Source organism: Salvelinus namaycush, chromosome 23, assembly GCF_016432855.1.
Source record: "Salvelinus namaycush isolate Seneca chromosome 23, SaNama_1.0, whole genome shotgun sequence".
NCBI lineage: Eukaryota > Metazoa > Chordata > Actinopteri > Salmoniformes > Salmonidae > Salvelinus > Salvelinus namaycush.
Window position 1 is genome coordinate 5,324,271 of NC_052329.1, and position 14,688 is coordinate 5,338,958.

The 14,688-nt window shown below is 42.7% G+C and overlaps 2 protein-coding genes across 2 annotated transcripts in view; one reads left to right on the forward strand and one right to left on the reverse strand.

Annotated features, from left to right (window-relative positions):
• Positions 1-5,619, reverse strand: part of rcbtb2 (regulator of chromosome condensation (RCC1) and BTB (POZ) domain containing protein 2) — a 32,943-nt gene extending 27,324 nt beyond the window's left edge. Inside the window, exons 1-2 of the mRNA XM_038960992.1 lie at positions 5,413-5,619; positions 3,474-3,614 (exon numbers count right to left, since the gene is read on the reverse strand). Of these exons, the coding sequence (XP_038816920.1) occupies positions 3,474-3,599 (126 nt within the window). The 5' untranslated portion in view covers positions 3,600-3,614; positions 5,413-5,619. The remainder of the gene's footprint in view (positions 1-3,473; positions 3,615-5,412) is intronic.
• Positions 5,620-9,642: 4,023 nt separating this feature from the next.
• On the forward strand, positions 9,643-10,848 carry cysltr2b (cysteinyl leukotriene receptor 2b). Its single transcript, XM_038962147.1, has one exon. It carries the CDS (start codon positions 9,643-9,645, stop codon positions 10,846-10,848), a length of 1,206 nt encoding a protein of 401 aa, XP_038818075.1.
• Positions 10,849-14,688: the final 3,840 nt, after the last annotated feature.

Below are 14,688 nucleotides of genomic sequence, written 5' to 3' on the forward strand. Positions count from 1 at the left end.
GCCACAGGAGTCGCTAGTGCGCAAGGAGACAAGGATATCCCTGCCGGCCAAACCCTCCCTAACCCGGACGACGCTGGGCCAATTGTGCGTCACCCCATGAGCCTCCCGGTCGCAGCCGGCTGCGGCAGAGCCTGGGCTCGAACCCACAATGTTTTTATGATCCATTTCTCTCAGCCAATCATCAGTAATTTGTGTAAGTGCTGTGCTTGTTAAATGACCTTCTATAAGTTGAAAGTCTGTTGTCAATTTGTTTACTGTGAAATAGCATTGTATCTTGTCAAACACCATTTTTCCCAGAAGTTTACTAAAGGTTGGTAACAGGCTGATTGGTCGGCTGTTTGAGCCAGTAAAGGGGTTTTAATATTATTAGGTAGCGGAATGACTTCAGCTTCCCTCCAGGCCTGAGGGCACACACTCTCTAGTAGGCTTAAGTTGAAGATGTGGCAAATAGGAGTGGCAATATCATCCGCTATCATCCTCAGTAATTTTCCATCCAAGTTGTCAGACCCCGTGACTTGTCATTGTTGATAAACAATATTTTTTTTTCACCTCTACCACACTGACTTTACGGAATTAAAAAGTACAACGCTTGTCTTTCATAATTTGGTCAGATATACTTGGATGTGTAGTGCCAGCGTTTGTTGTTGGCATGTTATGCCTTATTTTTTTCATTGGCAAGATTAGCAAACTAACTTAAGTAGTTGGCAAGATCAGTTGGTTTTGTGATGAACGAGCCATCTGATTCAATGAATGATGGAGCTGAGTTTGCTTTTTCCCCGCAAAATGTCATTTAAGGTGCTGCAAAGATTTTTACTGTCATTATTTATTTCATTTATCTTTTGTTTCATTGTATAGTTTCTTCTTCTTTTTATTCAGTTTAGGTCACATGATTACTAAATTTGCAATAAGTTTGCCAATCGGTTGTGCAGCCAGACTTATTTGCCATTCCTTTTGCCTCATCCCTCTCAACAATACAATGTTTCAATCCCTCATCAATCCACAGAGATATAACAGTTTTTATAGTCATTTTCTTAATGGGTGTTTATTAGCAACTGGAATAAGCAATTTCATAAATGTGTCAAGTGCAGCGTCTGGTTGCTCTTCATTACACACCACGGACCAACACATATTCTTTACATCGTCAACATAGGAATCACTACAAATCGTATTGTATGACCTCTTATACTCTATATTAGGGCCAGCCTTTGGAACTGTGGTTTTCCTAGATGTGGCTACTATATTGTGATCACTACATCCGATGGATCTGCAGTATTAGTAAAGATGTGATCAATACATGTTGATGATTTCATTCCTGTGCTGTTTGTAACGACCCTGGTAGGTTGATTAATAACCTGAACCAGGTTGCAGGGACTAGTTACAGTTTGAAGCTATTTCTTGAGTGGGCAGCCTGATGAAAGCCAGTCAATATTTAAATCACCCAGAAAATATACCTCTCTGTTGATATCACTTCACACATGTTATCCAGATACTGACTGTTAGCACTTGGTGGTCTATAGCAGCTTCCCACCAGAATGGGCTTTAGGTGAGGCAGATGAACCTGTAGCCATATTACTTCAACAGGATTTAACATGAGATCCTCTCTAATCTTTACAGGAATGTGGTTCTGCATATAAAACAGCAACACCTCCACCATTGGCATTTCAGTATTTTCTGTAAAAGTTTAGCCTGGTTGCCCACTACGACAACAAATTGGTATAGTTTTAAGTTTATAAAGACACTGCATGACAAAAGAAAATAACATCATTGCCTGGGTGTCAACTGGGTCCCTATGAGAAAAACAAATGGATCAGTGTGTTAAGACGCAGTCAGACATGAACAGAGGCTTTCAGATGGATCAAAACAGAGCTTGCACTGGCTTTACATGGCTAAATATAGCCTCACTATCTGCTTGACACAGTCTCTGGAACTATCGCCCGACTGAACTCAGGCTATGTCCCACATGGCACTGTATTCCCTATACAGTGCCTCGCAAACGTATACTTCTGCAAGGATTTCATCACATTTTACTGTGTTACAAAGTGGGATTAAAATGGATTTTTTATTTATTGTAAACAATCCACACAAAATACTCCAATGTGAAAGTGGAACCAAAATATAGTCATTCCATAAGTATTCAGCCAACTGGTTTAGGCAATCCTAAATTAGTTCAGGAGATAAATGTGGCTCCACAAATCACCAAATAAGTTACACGAACTCACTCTGTGTGAAATAATAGATGTTGACATGATTTATAAATGACTACACCTTCCTCTGCTGCAATGTTCAACAACCAACTTGATTGAGCTTTTAGAATTTTGAAAATAATAAATATGGGCAAATATTTCACAATCCAGGTGCGCAAAGCTCTTAGACTTACCCAAGAAGACTCACAACTGTAATCACTGCCAAAGGTGTTTCAAACATGTATTGACTCACGGGAGAGCAGAATACTCCGGGGGGAAGCAAAATACTCCGGGGGATACTCAGGGGGGGAGCAGAATACTCAGGGGGGGAGCAGAATACTCAGGGGGGGAGCAGAATACTCATGCAACCACTAGATTTTTATATAGATATATAATATATATACAGTGGGGAGAACGAGTTCAAACAGGTGCATAAAATAAAATGCAAATTAATTACTTAAAAATAATACAATGTGATTTTCTGGATTTTTGTTTTAGATTCCGTCTCTCACAGTTGAAGTGTACCTATGATAAAAATTACAGACCTCTACATGCTTTGTAAGTAGGAAAACCTGCAAAATCGGCAGTGTCTCAAATACTTGTTCTCCCCACTGTATATATACACATACACAAGTATTTTGTGTAGCTTGTTGACAAAATATGACAATTAAATCCATTTGAATCCCACTTTGTAACACAAAATGTGAAGAAATCCAAGGGGTTTGAATACTTTTGCAAGGCACTGTATGTAGGGAAGGAGGTGCCATTTGAAGCGTTCTGCCTCAGTGTGCCAAACAACAAGGCCTCTCTGTTTCCAGCGACATATCACTCTGAGGATGCTGCTGATTACTCCGTCAGGCCTAGCCTATACGTTGTCACAAGTAGCATACTAGGCCTTGTCCAAGTACTATCTAGAGGAAAAAGAAACGCACACATATTTAGGCGAGGTGCTGGCTAGCGGAGTGGAAAACCGACATTTTTGCATCTGAGCTCTTAGTGTGCAGCTCTCCTTTATTTTCAAACTTGTCCAAGTACTAAACACAATTATTTCATAAACACTAGGCCTAACAACTATCGGACTGTGCTAGAATATAACTTTAACCTTGTCTATTACATAGTAGTGGGCTATAGTTATATGCGTCCCAAATGGCACCCTAGTCCCTACATTGTGCACTACTTTTGACCAGAGCCCTATGTCAAAAGTAGTGAAGTATATTGGAACTAGGGTGCCATTTGGGAAGTGAGCCATGTCCCCTGGTGCTGAGGCAGACGGGGCCCTGCAGTACGTACCTCATCGTTGACGGTGACATAGAGGGCTTCGTTGGCAGCGCTGCCGAACACACAGGCCTGTCGTATCAGACGCAGTTCCTCTGGAGGCAGGAGAGCAAACACTGGCCACTTCCCCACGTCCAGCATACTACTACTACTCAACTAGGACAAACAGACAGAAACGTCAGAGTAGCATCACGCATACTACTGCTACTAAACTAGGACAAACAGACAGAAACGTAAGAGTAGCATCACGCATACTACTGCTACTCAACTAGGACAAACAGGCAGAGCCACTCTACCATCCATCATCAGCACAGAATAATGTAACAATAACAGTTGTTGAATCACTAATTAAATGAAAACAGTTGGTACACAAACAACATTCTCCCTTTGCAAAAAGTAATTCCAAGGAAGTAAATCTGTCAAAACAGGAATGCCAGGGGGAATTCCAAAAGGAACAGACAGTTATTCTGGATTTATCAGGTATAACAATGTTCGTTTAGAGTGAGCAAGGAGAGTTTCAGAGTATAAATTGTCCCCCAAACGGCACCTTATTTGCTTGTCTAAATATCAGACTGTTTCCATGGTTACTCCATTGATATTAGTCTGAAAGAAGCCGCTGTAAAAAAAAATATGCAAGTCTGTACAAGCCAGAATGTTGAATACAATGATATTTAAAAACGTACTTCACCGGTTGTCAGTCCTTTTCGGCGGTAGGAAGTGGAGATATAGTAACCATAGGAAAGTGTGCTGGTAGGATCTGTTGCTTATATTTCTCATCTCCTGACGGATTTCACGATGCACAATATGTAAACAATATCTGAACGTAACCGAACGTTGTCAGCCATAACGCGTTCCCTCGCTATCAGCTGGAAGTGCCGGTGAACTTCGCCAGATGATTGCGTGGGACAACTTTAGGTCTGTGCTTCGGTTAAATTCGGAAATATTAACATAGTGTAAATCGTGTGCAAATTCCTCAAGCATTGAAAATGCAAACCAGAAATACCCTTACGGGAAAATATAGCAGTCAGGGAGCATTATAACGGCAGTACATTGTAGTATAACTGCAATTAGCGGCATATACTGCTTCCAAAATAAGTTTTTTTTACTGCAGTATAATTTTGCAGTCAAGTTCAATCGCAGTAATTCTGAAATTACTGCATCCAAAATACCACAGTCAACTGCAGTTACAGCACTTTTAATTCAGTTTCAAAACGGCAAAAAAAAATTGTACGGGTAAAAACCGACTTTTTTATTTAACCTGTATTTTTTATCAGGGAGTCCTACTGAGACGAAGGTCTCTTTTACAGATGAGCTCTGAAATACAGACCAGCACACTGAAATGCGGTTTAAGAACACTACTGTGTGGCTATTTTGTCTCAGATTACCTCCTACATTAAAAAAAAAAGGTCAAAAATCAAACAACAAGTACATTCAAATGAAGTTTATTTAACAGTCTGACTTGTGATTGAACTGTTCGCAAATGGGGAGCCTACATGTTAAGAGAGGAGAGAGGAGTCTTCCACTCTCGGATTCCTAGAGGCTACCTATTCCCTGTGTTTACGTCGGCCCTCCAGTTTGCCCACTCTTGTCGCCTCTCAACGCCATCGTAAACCTTTGAGAGTTTATCCCCAACGCTAGCTGGTGTGACCAAAGATAGTACAGTATGAGATATGAAGATAAGTAAAAACTGACATCCCCCCCGATCACACTTGTAGGCGATGTCATGGCGACGTTGGCTAGCTAAGATCATGCGCAGAAACTCGTCATTTAGAAACTGTAGTGGCTAAGTTTTAACGCCAAAAACAAACAAACACACTAAATTGCTTAGTTATTGAATGTCATTGTAGAGGTTTATACTATCACTCACTGACTGTCTCCAACGTAAACAAGACTCGGATAACGTTACCGAAGATAATGTTTTCTAAAGTAGCGTACGCTAGCTAGCATAGCTTACCCCGGCGTTGTTGTGCTATTCGTCAACGATGTCGTCGGGTCAGACAGTGATATCGTCGACTCCCTAACATTTTCATATGGCAGATCGAGTTAAAAGCGACCACATTTCTGGAAGACAGATGCTTGCTAGCCAACCAACCGCGCCAATACAGTGCCGATCCCTTCTCTAGCTGAGGAAGCTTCTTGGCAATTCAGTAGTGATATGCAGTTCGCGAACGACTCTTTTTACTGACTCGAGTCATGATTCATTTTCCCGAGTGACTCATTCATTTTAGTTGTTCGTTTGACCTGCTGCCAGGCCTCAATTAATCATACAACAGGATAAATACGCGCTCCACCGGAAAATATAAGAAAAAAATACATGTTTTGAGCTGATAATTGATCACATGGTGCAAGAATGGATGCAATTAATGAATTATTGAATGTTATGGACACAGCTTTGTAGAAACAACACATACACTAAACATACCTCCCTTTGTCAACGAACTCGAGAACGATTCGTTTGGGGTGCTGCAGTTGGAACCATATCACCTTCATAGCAGGCAGGCAATGCCTTCCACCAAGAGTCGTTCACAAACTAGTCCGGCTACGGCCACAACTAGACCTTGTTTCAAATGTATCAATAAATACTCTTATGTGTATGCCTAGCAATCAATAAATGTACATTGTTTAAAGCACACTTTTACAAATCTCAGTCACAAATAACAGCTCCAATAAACCCCTTGTGGTGAACGAGAGGCTTGTAAGATCATGACGAGTTTCCAGTTCATCATTCAACGGTAGAGGGTCCTGCGTGCCCTGGGCATTATTGACTCAAATGAGTCGAAAGATTCGTTCTTTTGACTGAACGAGTCGAAAAGATCAGTCAGTAAAAAGGGCCGAACGTCCCATCACTACTATTCAGACAGTACAAGTTGACTGCCGAGTTCATATCTTCATCGATGGGGGCGGGGGGCGTTCTCGTTCGTGTTGCATTCAAGCACATCCGTCCTGCGCATTCGTCAGCAAGATGTGATTGATGGGCACACTGCTCAGTGGCGGTTCTAGACCATTTCAACTGGGGGGGGGGGGGGGGGGGGGTCAAGCTGGGGCCAGTTGTACTGTTAGAGGGGCCAGTTACATTAGACGTTATTGTTGTCATCGTTTTCTTCACTGCATTGCAGGCATTAGCAGGCAAAAGACCATGTTCATAATCATCATCGTTGCCACTGTCTAATAAAGGATGTAAAAAAAAGAACGATAGCAAAAATGTGTTATGTAAAAATGATTTCATACTCCACATTTAGGGGGGCCACAAGGGGGTCCAAAATTGTTGTCACAGGGGCACTGCCCCCCCCCCCCCCCCCAGAACCGCTAGTGACACTGCTACAGGTTGATTTGAAATCATTCCTTTCCAGTAGCCTAAAATATGTGTTTTATATGTACACAAGATGATATAAGGGGACTGCTCTGTAGCCACCGCACCTTCACCATTGTAAAACATATTTTGGAACTATAGATAATATAAATGCATCTGTTAATGTCTACATTCATTTTTTTCCCATGTTTATTTTATTACAGACACTTAAATGCATACTTTAAAATTATGTGAGCTAAACATTGAATTATTATTTTATTTTTTTAAGATATCAAAACATTTTCCTTATAAGTATAATTTTTTAGAGAGTACTAATGTTACCGTCCCCACTACAACAAAACAATAGTTAAATACATGTAATTTAGTCCTTGAAACGTTCAATTTAAATACTGTAGAATTCCATCCATTCCCATGGAGGACTGCTCCTACCGGGGAGTACCAATATGGCCGACTAGTGGCTTCAAAGCCTCTTAATTGCCAATACACAGCATCCACAATCCAGGGTTTATATACTGTACATCATAGCCTAAAATACATGTCAGTCCAGGGTTATTGAGAGATACTGACAGTATCTTTAAGATAAGAGAATCTTGGCACAATATTTTCTCTCTTCCCTTTTGGTAACCATAACATAATATATTTACCTTTTAAGTAAACATTATATCATATATTTCACCCCTGCCTTACATTCATTGATTACTAGAATATCTAAATGTCCAATAACCTATTTTTTGGGTTACCTAAAGGAGGGGGGGGGGGGGGGGGGGGGTGTACCCAATATTTGATCTGCAAGCCATAGGTGTGTGTTTCTCAGTAACCACGCACAAACATGTAATTTAAGCTACTGGAAAGGAATGACTTGTCAAGTAAAAAGGCTCCGTATCGGCCTAACGTCCGGGGTTTTCATCTGCTTGTTTACTTTGGTTCCACGGATGTGTATTAACAACTTTTTTTCTGGTTGTTTACTTTGGATCGATGAATGTGTATTAATAGATTTTTTTTCCATCCTTAGCAAATCTCTGAGGACAACGGTCTACTGTACACTGTGTGCAGAGAATGTCTCCGACTGCAGTCATAAACCAGCCACCAGAGTTTATAATAATAAAGATGAATTGATTTCTTGACTGATTTGAAACTGAGTTGCAGAAAAAGTACTTGTCTCACCAACAAATAAACAAAGTTTTGAAAATGGGAAGTTAATAAGCAAGTGTTTATGAATGCAGAAATACAGGCCATACAGACACACGTTTAGACACATTCTCTTGACTTGGTGTCTGGTAACTAGGAATGCTGGGGAGGGAGGCGGGGTGGGGGTGGGGGGCTATACAGGCATCTTTTTTTCAAATTCATCTTTAAAAGGACATATGTAGCTTTACTGGAAGAGCCCAACTAAATGGGCGGGGTGAACGACAACATGACAAGTGTTATTATGAAACGACCAACCGGGGAGACGGAAAATCAAGTGCTTCTAGGGTTGATCCTGCAAACCAACAGTACACGGCGCAGCATACTCCACTCGGTAATGAAGTCTCGCTGTGGCAGTAGGTACACCCCTGGATCTGAGATGAACAGCTGCTGATCGTCAACACAGTGTTAACTGAAAAGTCAGGGTGCTTCTCATCATTAGTGTATCACAGTAGGTACAAATCAAATCGTGGTCAAGTTTTTTGTTTTAAGATTGATTGTTGTTGCAGCTTATGGCTCTGTTTTGGCATTTTGCTACAGAATGTGTTGTACAATGTGTATGGAAGATTATTAAGAAAATACATACACAAAGTATTGAGTATTTACAGCTTCTAAATGCTGTGTTATGGGACAATTCTTACAATATTGAGAGTCCATGGAATGGGAGTGTGAAGAATTTTGGCAGGTAACAGCCTCCTCAAATTTATAGCAGAAACTATTTACACTCAGGCCATTTGGCTTTTACAAATCTCCTGAACTAACCAGATTTACCATTTTAAGTTATTGTTCTGCTATTGTTCTTATTCTTTACTTAAGGGTTACAGTTAATCACTCTCTTCTCCCACTATTTATCTCTCTCTCTAAGTTGCTATTGTTAAGAATCGTTTCTTATCACAAGTGAAAGCAAGTTTACAGTGCGGGGCAAGAGAGGACTGTGGTATTTGAGAATGTTTGATTTTGGAGAAGCAAAACTCAATTGTGGTCCCAGACGATGTGGTAGATCAGTGATAACTGAACAGGGTTGGCAGTTTCTATTATTTTATATATATGATGTAACGTGTCATCAGGATGAAAGGAAATGGTATTTAGAAGTCTAAATGTCAAAAAGTCTCGTGACAACCACAGATATGAGGAAAAGCTTTGAAACACTGTGGTCTGAATGCGGATCAAGTGAGTTTGAAACCTGCTTGTTGCACTCCAACTTCCGCGTGAATTCTTTCACCCACGGAGGAACACTTCGTGCTGCTGTGTAACTGTTTCACTTTTTTCCCCCCATTACATCAGTCTCTCTTTTGTGTGGACTCAAGGAAAAGTGCATGTGCAACAGCTAATGGGGATCCTAATAAACTGATCTCTCTCTCTGCCTCTTTCTCTCTCTCTCTGCCTCGTTCTCTCTCTCTGCCTTGTTCTCTCTCTCTCTCTGCCTCGTTCTCTCTCTCTCTCTGCCTCGTTCTCTCTCTCTCTCTGCCTCGTTCTCTCTCTCTCTGCCTCGTTCTCTCTCTCTCTCTGCCTCGTTCTCTCTCTCTCTCTGCCTCGTTCTCTCTCTCTCTCTGCCTCGTTCTCTCTCTCTCTGCCTCGTTCTCTCTCTCTCTCTCTCTCTCTGCCTCGTTCTCTCTCTCTTTCTCCCTGTCTATCTCTCTTTCTTTCTCCATGTTTTAGGAGCAATCTAAAAGGATTAAATCAGTCATCATGGAAGATGGAAACGTGTCCTCTAACTGCTCCATCAGCATGTTCAAACACAGAGTCTACCCACCCATATACCTCGTCATCTTCCTCCTCGGCCTCACCTTCAACCTCGTCTCCCTCTGCTTCTTCGTCAGTGTCTGGAGGAGTAAGAAAAGGTTTACTCCTGTCAACCTGTACATGGTCAACCTGCTGGTGTCAGACTTGATGCTGGTGTGCTCCCTGCCACTCCGGGCCTTCTACTACTTCATGGAATCTAGCTGGGTGTTTGGAGACATCGCCTGTCGAGTTATGTCCTACATCTTCTACATCAACATGTACGGGAGCATCTACTTCCTCATGGTGCTGAGTGTGGTTCGTTTTGTGGCAATCACCCAGCCGTACAGGTATATGAGCATGCAGAATAGCCGTAATTCCTGGCTGGTGTGTATTTTAGTCTGGCTGCTGGTGTCGCTAGCCTCCATCCCTATGCTGACTTCAGGGACCGTCATAGATGCTTCTGGTAGAACCAGGTGCTTGGAGCTTAATCCAGAATACAAACTCATTCACATCCGCACGCTGATCATCGCTAACCATGCCACCTTACTTCTGGGCTTCATTGTGCCCTTTGCAGTGATCTCTATCTGTTATATATTTGTGGTGCGTAGCCTGCTGAAGCTGAGGAAGTTTGAAGGAAGGACGAAACACCACTTCAAGAAGTCCATGTCCCTAGTTGTAATAGTCCTTAGCATCTTCCTGGTGTGTTTCCTGCCCTACCACGTCATGCGGACTGTCTTCCTGGAAGCTGAGATGCAGGTGAGGGATAAAGGGTATGGAGATTCCTGTAGGTACATAGAGCGTGTACGCCAAGCAGCTGTGATCACTCTGTGTCTCGCAGCGGGGAACAGCTGCTTGGACCCACTCCTTTATTTCTTCGTTGGAGAGAACTTCAGGGTTTTCTGTCAGGGTGCTTACAAGGAGATGGAGGCAAAGTCATTGGCTAAGACGGAGGGAAAGAGGAAGGTTCCGACGACAGAGCTACAGGAAGGGACACGTCCGACGACAGAGCTACAGGAAGGGACACGTCCGACGACAGAGCTACAGGAAGGGACACGTCCGACGACAGAGCTACAGGAAGGGACACGTCCGACGACAGAGCCACAGGAAGGGACACGTCCGACGACAGAGCTACAGGAACTGAATACTCAAAACAGCTCCAGATCTGATAGTTAGCCCGGGACAGGTTGGAAGTGAAATATGACTATATTTGATGGCTTTGAGAAGAAACTCGAGAGATGGTTATTTTCTTTTTCCATAAAAGACACTGCTGACAACCCAAGAAGGGAATATACAGGTATATCAATACAAATTATGTGTCCCACTGTGTATGTATCCAGTCCCCTCCTCATGAATTGTTTTATCTAATTGTTGTAGGCCTAACAGGTTTACTATCAGAATATTCTGTGACTTGTCCAAGCCTGAACAGTTGCAATATACAGGTACCTTAGTCGTGTTCAAACAGCAACTTCTGGAGAAATCAGACACACCCACCATTGGCAGGGTACAGACCGACAGGATTGGACAGCTCTGTAGGTTCTGAATGGAAAGCACCAATCAGCATGAATGAGTGATAAAGTAGAGGTCAAATCAAACAAACACTTTATTTGTCACATGCGCCGAATACAACAACTGTAGACTTTACCGTGAAATGGTAAACCCACAAGCCCTTCACTCTTCTTGAACTGTAGTGTTGGTTAAGAAAATATTTACCAGGTAGACTATAATAAAAAGTAACACAATAAGAATAACAATAACGAGGCTATATACAGGAGGCACCGGTACCGAGTCAATGTGGAGGCTATATACAGGGGGTACCGGTACCGAGTCAGTGTGGAGGCTATATGCAGGGGGCACTGGTACCGAGTCAGTGTGGAGGCTATATACAGGGTGCACCGGTACCGAGTCAGTGTGGAGGCTATATACAGGAGGTACCGGTACCGAGTCAGTGTGGAGGCTATATACAGGGGGTACCAGTACCGAGTCAGTGTGGAGGCTATATACAGGGGGCACCGGTACAGAGGGGTACAGACTAGTTGAGGTAATTTGTACATGTAGGTGGGAGTGAAGTGACTATGCATAGATAATAAACAGTGAGTAGCAGCAGTGTACAAAAAAGGAGGTTGGCAGTTGTATTATTTGTTCAGCAGTCTTATGGCTTGGGGGTAGAAGCTGTTGAGGAGCCTTTTGGTCCTAGACTTCGTGCTCTGGCACCGCTTGCCGTGCGGTAGCAGAGAAAACAGTCTATAACTTGGGTGTCTGGAGTCTCTGACAATTTTATGGGCTTTTCTCTGACACGGCCTATTATATAGGTCCTGGATGGCAGGAAGCTTGGCCCCAGTGATGTACTGGGCCGTTCGCACTACCCTCTGTAGCTCTTTACGGTCAGATGCTGAGCAGTTACCATACCAGGCAATGATGCAACCGGTCAGGATGCTCTCGATGGTGCAGCTGTAGAACCTTTTGAGGATCTGGGGACCCATGCCAGATCTTTTCAGTCTCCTGAGGGGGAAAAGGTTAAGTTGTGCCCTCTTCACGATTGTCTTGGTATGTTTGGACCATGATAGTTCATTGGTGATGTGGACACCAAGGAACTTGAAACTCTCCACTACAGCCCTGTCGATGTTAATGGGGGCCTGTTTGGCCCGCCTTTTCCTGTAGTCCACGATCAGCTCCTTTGTCTTGCTCACATTGAGGGAGATTTTGTTGTCCTGGCACCACACTGCCAGTTCTCTGACCTCCTCCCTATAGGCCGTCTCATCGTTGTCGGTGATCAGGCCTACCACTGTTGTGTCGTCAGCAAACTTAATGATGGTGTTGGAGTTGTGTTTGGCCACGCAGTCGTGGGTCAACAGACAATACAGGAGGGGGCTAGTACAGCGCTGAACTGTAGTCAATGAATAGCATTCTCACATAGGTGTTCCTTTTGTCCAGGTGAGAAAGGGCAGTGTGGAGTGCGATTGAGATTGCATCCTCTGTGAGTCTGTTGGAATCAAATTGGAGAATGCTGTTGATGTGAGCCATGATAATTACCTTGATAACTAGTTTATAATAGCACTAAGGCACCTCGGCGAAGGCTGTATCCAGGTGTTGCGTTGTGCTTCAGAACAGCCCTTAGCTTTGGTATTGTGATGGCTAGATCTTATAAGCCCAGGGTCGTTACAGTATATTGGCCATATACCCCTACCGCTGCCCCCTCGGGCCTTACACGGTATATTTGGAATTCAATGGCTATTAGTTCATTTTTGACAAGTTTTGTTTGAGCTGCTATTTGAAAGCAAAAGTCTAATTGTAAACCGTATTTGTTTTGATTAAATTCGATTTTCATAATAGCAAACTAGGACTGATGGTTTGGTCAACTAAACTAGCACGTCTGTTTGGTTACCACGGCAACTACCGTAGCTATCTAGTAGACTTGCTAGCTACTTCAGTGGATGTTGAACACATTTCTAGCGGCAAATGTGTTAAATTATAGCCATGGTATAAAAGGGATAGGACGTTATGCTTCTGTGGAAAATAATCCAACTCAGGAGGAAGCAGGTGCAGAAAGAGCGTTTGATGCAAGGTAATAAAAAAGACCAAAACAGGAGACGCGTACTGAACATGAAAACAAACCAATACTCTCTGACGACTGAGGCCACAGAGGGCTAAATAAAGAGAAGATAATCAAGGTGATGATGAAGTCTATGTGTGCGTAATAATGGTTGCCAGGGCCGGTGGTTAGTTGAATATCCCTTACATACAATATTCTTTTGAATAACACATTACAGGTGAAAAGAGCCTACAGTAGCCTATCAGTAACACATAATGGCCTACCTGGGGTGTTTATGAGAGGGATTTGAGTGTGCAACATTGGGCTAGGGAACTTGTAGCTTTAAAAAAAAAAAAACTAAGTTTAACCAAAATGAAAATATCCAACCTCTCAAAAGCTGCCTTTCAAGTCTCCCTGATCTCTCGAAGTGCGAAACCTCTGATCTCAGACGGTTTTGTAGCTTGGTGACAAACTGTCCACAGACAGAGATGGCCCTTTCTGCCTCCACGATGTCGCCTTTATGGTGGGGTGCGCCTTAGTCAGCTGGTGGAGGTGTCCCGCTCCTTGCATAGCCGCGGGAAGAAGGGATGCTGAAAAATCACTATACAAAAAACAATAATATATATTTATTTTTTTATGGAGAATTTTTTAAATAATCTCACAAAAGTAGTACACTGGGTCTTTACAAGTCCTGTATTAGTAGATCTATAGCTGTCTGTAGCACAGGCAAATTCATATTTATAAAAATGTGATCCTTGGAGAATCTTGTGCATGTCATCACTTCTCTCCCATGTCGGGAGGGCGGTTCAGTTGTCATGGAGATCACTTGTTTGTAAGTTTGTGGCCTCCCCTTGTACACTTCAAGAAGATGCTCCCTACACAGGTTACTTTACTCAAAGGTTAAACTACATCAAATATTCCCGGACACCTCACCACTGTGCAAGAGGTGCAAGCAGGATGAGGGGACGTTGACCCACTTATTTTGAACATGTCCTTAGTTACATGCTTACTGGGCTCTCGTTTTTGATGACTTGTCTAAAGCCTTCGATAGAGTTAAAGCCCCAGTGTAACGGCTTTCTTCCTGGGATGAAGGAGAGGACCAAAATGCAGCGCAGTTAGTGTTCAACATGTTTAATTTAACAATAAACGATGAACATTAACAACTAACAAAATAACAAACGTGAAAGCCGAGACAGTCCTATCTGGTGCAGACCACAAACACAGAGACAGGAAACAACCACCCACAATCCCCAACACAAAACAAGCCACCTATATATGATTCTCAATCAGGGACAACGATTGACAGCTGTCTCTGATTGAGAACCATATCAGGCTGAACATAGAAACAGACAAACTAGACACACAACATAGAATTCCCACCCAGCTCACGTCCTGACCAACACTAAACAAGCAAAACACATAAGAACTCTGGTCAGGACGTTATAGTACCCCCCCCCCCTGAGGTGCGGACTCCGAACGCACCC

What these genes read in the sequence shown, in the direction of transcription:
- cysltr2b (XM_038962147.1), top strand. Translation starts at nt 9,643, where the DNA reads ATGGAAGATGGAAACGTGTCCTCTAACTGCTCCATCAGCATGTTCAAA.